General features: G+C 30.3%; 1 protein-coding gene across 1 annotated transcript; it reads right to left on the reverse strand.

The window, feature by feature from the left end:
- Window positions 1–255: 255 nt before the first annotated feature.
- Window positions 256–3,763, reverse strand: LOC106795376 (expansin-A12). The gene is made up of 3 exons (XM_014764825.2): window positions 3,531–3,763; window positions 2,383–2,692; window positions 256–1,016 (listed from the first exon to the last, which is right to left on the reverse strand). Exons 1-3 carry the CDS (start codon window positions 3,676–3,678, stop codon window positions 704–706), a joined length of 771 nt encoding a protein of 256 aa, XP_014620311.1. The 5' UTR covers window positions 3,679–3,763; the 3' UTR covers window positions 256–703.
- Between the last annotated feature and the right edge of the window lie 779 nt (window positions 3,764–4,542).

A 4,542-nucleotide genomic window follows, 5' to 3' on the forward strand; every position in this document is an offset into this window, starting at 1 on the left:
TATTATTTTTTATATTAATTATTTTAAAAGTCACATTAACAATTATTTATGATTATTTTTCTTATTAATCATATCATTAGTGTGAAGTATGTTTCAATTTACTAATTTAAAAATATTCACAAATAATTTAATATATACTTACTAATATATATTATATTAAGTTGTTTATGAATATTATAAGTTCGATAGTATATAAAAATATACTTTAAAAAAATATTTAATAAAATAATTTAAATTATAGAGAAGGCACACATAATCAATTTAAATTTAAATATAACTTCAAAAAAATATAGATTGAAAATTATTAGAAAATGCAATTAGTTAGAAAAGAAAAGTAAACAGAGGGTGATGCTTCGGCTAATTTTTCTCAACATCATGTCATCACCATTTTCTTATGCTATGTAAATATTGAAATAACAAACACTTAAATACTCCCAAAAATTGGAGCATTTTAATTTTACAACCACACATTTGACTCTGCCGCGTGCAGAGTATAATCCTGAGCACCATTGCACGACTGCATTATTGAATTCCCTTAAACAATATCAATTAACAAAAGAAAAATAGAAGAAACTGTATGAAGTATGATGTGAGAATTGAGATAATGTATATCCTCCACTCCAGCCTTTTCAAAAACAGCATGTTTGTGGACATGTTAACTAATTTTGTGTAATGGTGTCTCTCTTATCACCACAAGGAGGAGCTAAAAGAACTGACTCTTGGATGAAAAAGTCTGTCCAAACCTCCAAGTGGAAGGCACCACATTGAGGAACACTAGTGTCTTCCCATCAACCAATGTCATCTTGAACGAGAGTCTTTGGTTTCTGAGATCTGCACTGCTCTGCCAGTTGGCTCCCCAGTTCCTGTGCATTGGGAGCCATGCCCCACTTCTGGATCCTCTGATCCACACAACCTTCACATCCCCACTCCCACCAACATTGGATATCATCACCATGTTGAAGTTGGATTGCCCCTTCAATGTGAACCTCACTCCCCCTCTTCTTTTGCATGCCACCCTTCAGATCAAGTACATGAAATGGAAATGGAAATTAATTATATGTAAGTGATTAATCAATGAGTTATAAGATCTTTGGCTTCGTGAAAGGAGAAGGAAAGAGGAGAGATATTGTTGATTTGAATATCTCTATTAATAAAAACTAACAACTAACATTCCGGATAAAAAAAGAGAATGATCTAATATACTCAGAATAGTTGGTTTTTAACCCTTCACTTTCCTCACCTCATAGTTGATCAATTGCAATTGCTATTTTGTTTTGATTACGGAAAATAAGTGATGGTGTTTTGTTTTTTCAATATCCTTTTTTTATTGCATTGGTGTTAATTTTGTTTTGCTCTTTGGTACAAAGCATACAGCATATTAACATTTTTTTTTTTTACACTTTTTAAACCTCAAAATGTAAGCAAGGTAGGCTGATCAAGTAATTGAAGGAAGATCAAGATCAATCGCTGTATGTGTATGTAGATCAATTAAGAAAAATATTTGTTTCATGTCTTCTTTTTTACACCCCTTTACATTATTTATTAAATGTCAGTCTTGTAACTTGATATGTAATGGAAAGAAATTAGTGTTTCACATTCTTGTGATGATAGATCTAGCTCATTTACTGTATTCATATAAATAATGAGTTGCATTACAAAACCATATGATGAGACATGTAATGGAAAGAAAGAGAATAAAAATAGGTAATAAAGAAAACACATGCTTAGAAACGATTAATTCTTATGAAACTGTACTTTTCCTTTTTAAAAAACTTTATCAAGCACAAAGCTGATAATAGAATGATTATTTATTTAATTTATAGTAAGTTAACCAAATAGGTACTAAATATAAAAAAGAATAGTTTAAAAAAAATAAGATTCGAGATAAAAGGCAAACAAAGAAATATTGCTCTTTATCAATAATGTAAAGATCAGAATAAAAAATGTAACACAATCATAGTTCAGTTTTGAAAGTTGAATGGGATTCAAGTAGATGTTGTAATATTCCTCCACTTGCTATTTCAAATCAATTATTTAATCTTGAAATCTAAAAGTATATTGATTTCTCTTTATAGACATAAAAGTGTCAATAAATCAGGCTATTCTTTTGCATTAATTTTATATAATTTTGTTGACACGGTTTCATTCAGAAAAATGTTAGCAATATTCTCTTCCTATTACACTTTTTATTATTGATTAAAATTGATTAAAAATTAAAAGATTTGATAAGTTGTACTTCTCGTTTAGGATTTAGGATTTACCTCAGTAAAATTATGATTTTCAATAAATAATAAATAATAGAGATTATGTTAAAAGAAATATTACTAGCATTCCTCTTAATTTAATGATAGAAGATGGAAGTGTTTTCTACTACATATATACCTTCTATAAAGGACAGGAACAATGCCTTCATTGCCTTGTCGTGCAATGCGAAAGAAAGCAGGCATAGACATGTCGAAGTGATGGTAAGGGGGGTCACACCACCCTCCGTGGTTGTTCGGAGGGCAAAAGTTTGTGGCGGTTACTGTCACCCCGCGACTAATAAGGCACCATTTTGGGTCTGCCCTATAGTCACACATCACCTGGTAGCATGCACCACAAACCTCCCCGTCTCTGAATAGCATGGTGCTGACTGCTGCGGTGTTCACACCAAACCCAGCATGAAAGGTGTCATCGTAGCCACATGCTCCCCCTGTAAATATAATGTTACAAAATTAATTCATCGTAGCCACATGCTTTATAATGTTTGTATTCATTGTATTATTATTATTTTTTTTATAGTTGTCTTGTGATGCAAAGCAGTAATGTTGTTTATTTGGTATGAAATAACACCAAGAAAGCTACCGCCAATAACTTTTTAGCTAATTTTGAGAGGAGTAGATACACGAGTGGAGAAAAATACAAGTCTTATTTGAAGAATAATACAATTTTGATTTTTTACGTCCCATTTCTCTTTTATTTCTTTCATAATATTCCTTTTTCTCTTTCTCTTTTGTTTGTCTCATTTTATCATTACATTATTTATTATAAGGTGTCAATAAAAACTATGGAGTGTGAATCGTGGGTGGAAAAAAAAGAGATAGAAAGAAAAGGGAAAAAAAAGGTGAAAAGAAGTGATAGATATGATAAATAATATAATAAAAAAATAATATGTAAAGAAAAATGGATAGAAATAAGATGAAAGAGAGTAAATAGATGGTTATAATTTTTTATCATATATTTTCTTTTCTTTTTTACTTTTCCATACACATGATCTCACACCTCCTAAAGGGTGTGAGAGAATCGTTTTTGTTTTAAGAAAAAATAAAATATTATGAAGGAGAAAAAAACTTTTTAGGTCCAGGTGCAATATTTGCGATTAAGTTTAATTTCCTATCAAGAATGAGAGTGGACATATTACAATGCAAATATAATGAACGATGTTTAACGTGATTATATTGGTTATATACATATAGATCAAACTAACATGTCCATGCAAGAAAGTTAGGTGTACAAGTTATATAAGATTCTACACATTAAAAATGACTTACCAAGGGTGGTGGGATTTTGATTGGCCCCATAGAACGTTGCATGAGCGTTAAGCCAACCGTTATTAGCTTGTACGTGGACTACTCTAACTGCACTTAGAACAAAGCAAAAATACCAAAGAAACCTTGAAGAAATCACAAGAGGACCCATTTTTCTCACCGAACAAACAAAACAACTTTTAATTGCTTTCTTTTTCTTTTCTCAAACAAGAAGGTACTACTGTAGTACAACGTATGATCCTTGAAGAAAGTGCCCGGTTTTATAGATAGAAAACGCGGTTGTCGGTGACATCTATATTAAAAATTGGATCTGTTAATTAACGACTTTGGTGGAATTTTGATCTTTAGAAAAAAAAAAAACGCGTTTCTTCCTAACATTCGACATGTACGGTTGGATGACGGAATTGAACCTTGAGACAAGAAGATAAACAAGCACATGCAATGGCCAGCAAAGTCTTCAATTCCTCTCTTTTTTTGTCTAATTAACTAGTCTGTGTTCTGTGGAGAAATTATTTATATGAACACCTATTGTTCACATTTTGAGCTTTTAAACATCTAAAACATAATGATAAATATATGTAGAAAAATTGAGAAAACTAAATTTAGAGATTCCTTGGTATATATACATGTTAGAGTAAGAAAATGAGAAATTTCATAGAGATAGACTGACAATTTATATATAAAATGAAAAAACATCTTTTAATTCAGTTCTTTATTGGTTGCATGTGGTAAAATTACTAATATTCTTTTTGGTTTCATTGAAAAGGAAAAGAAAGAGGTGGGGGGAGAAATAGAAAAATTAAGATAATGTTTTCCTTATTAGTCTGGCTTAACAATTAAATTGTTGAGAAAGAAAAAAACTAAATCTTCTTATGCATATTTTTTCTACATAAATTAGTATAAAAACAATGAAAAAGAATTAAAGAGATTTTTTTTTTTAACTTTCAAATTATATTATTGGTCTCCCATTTCTCATTTGTCATATGACCTCTCTTCCTTTTGATCAAATAATATT

The sequence above is a fragment of the Glycine max genome, chromosome 12 (genome assembly GCF_000004515.6).
Source record: "Glycine max cultivar Williams 82 chromosome 12, Glycine_max_v4.0, whole genome shotgun sequence".
Lineage (NCBI taxonomy): Eukaryota > Viridiplantae > Streptophyta > Magnoliopsida > Fabales > Fabaceae > Glycine > Glycine max.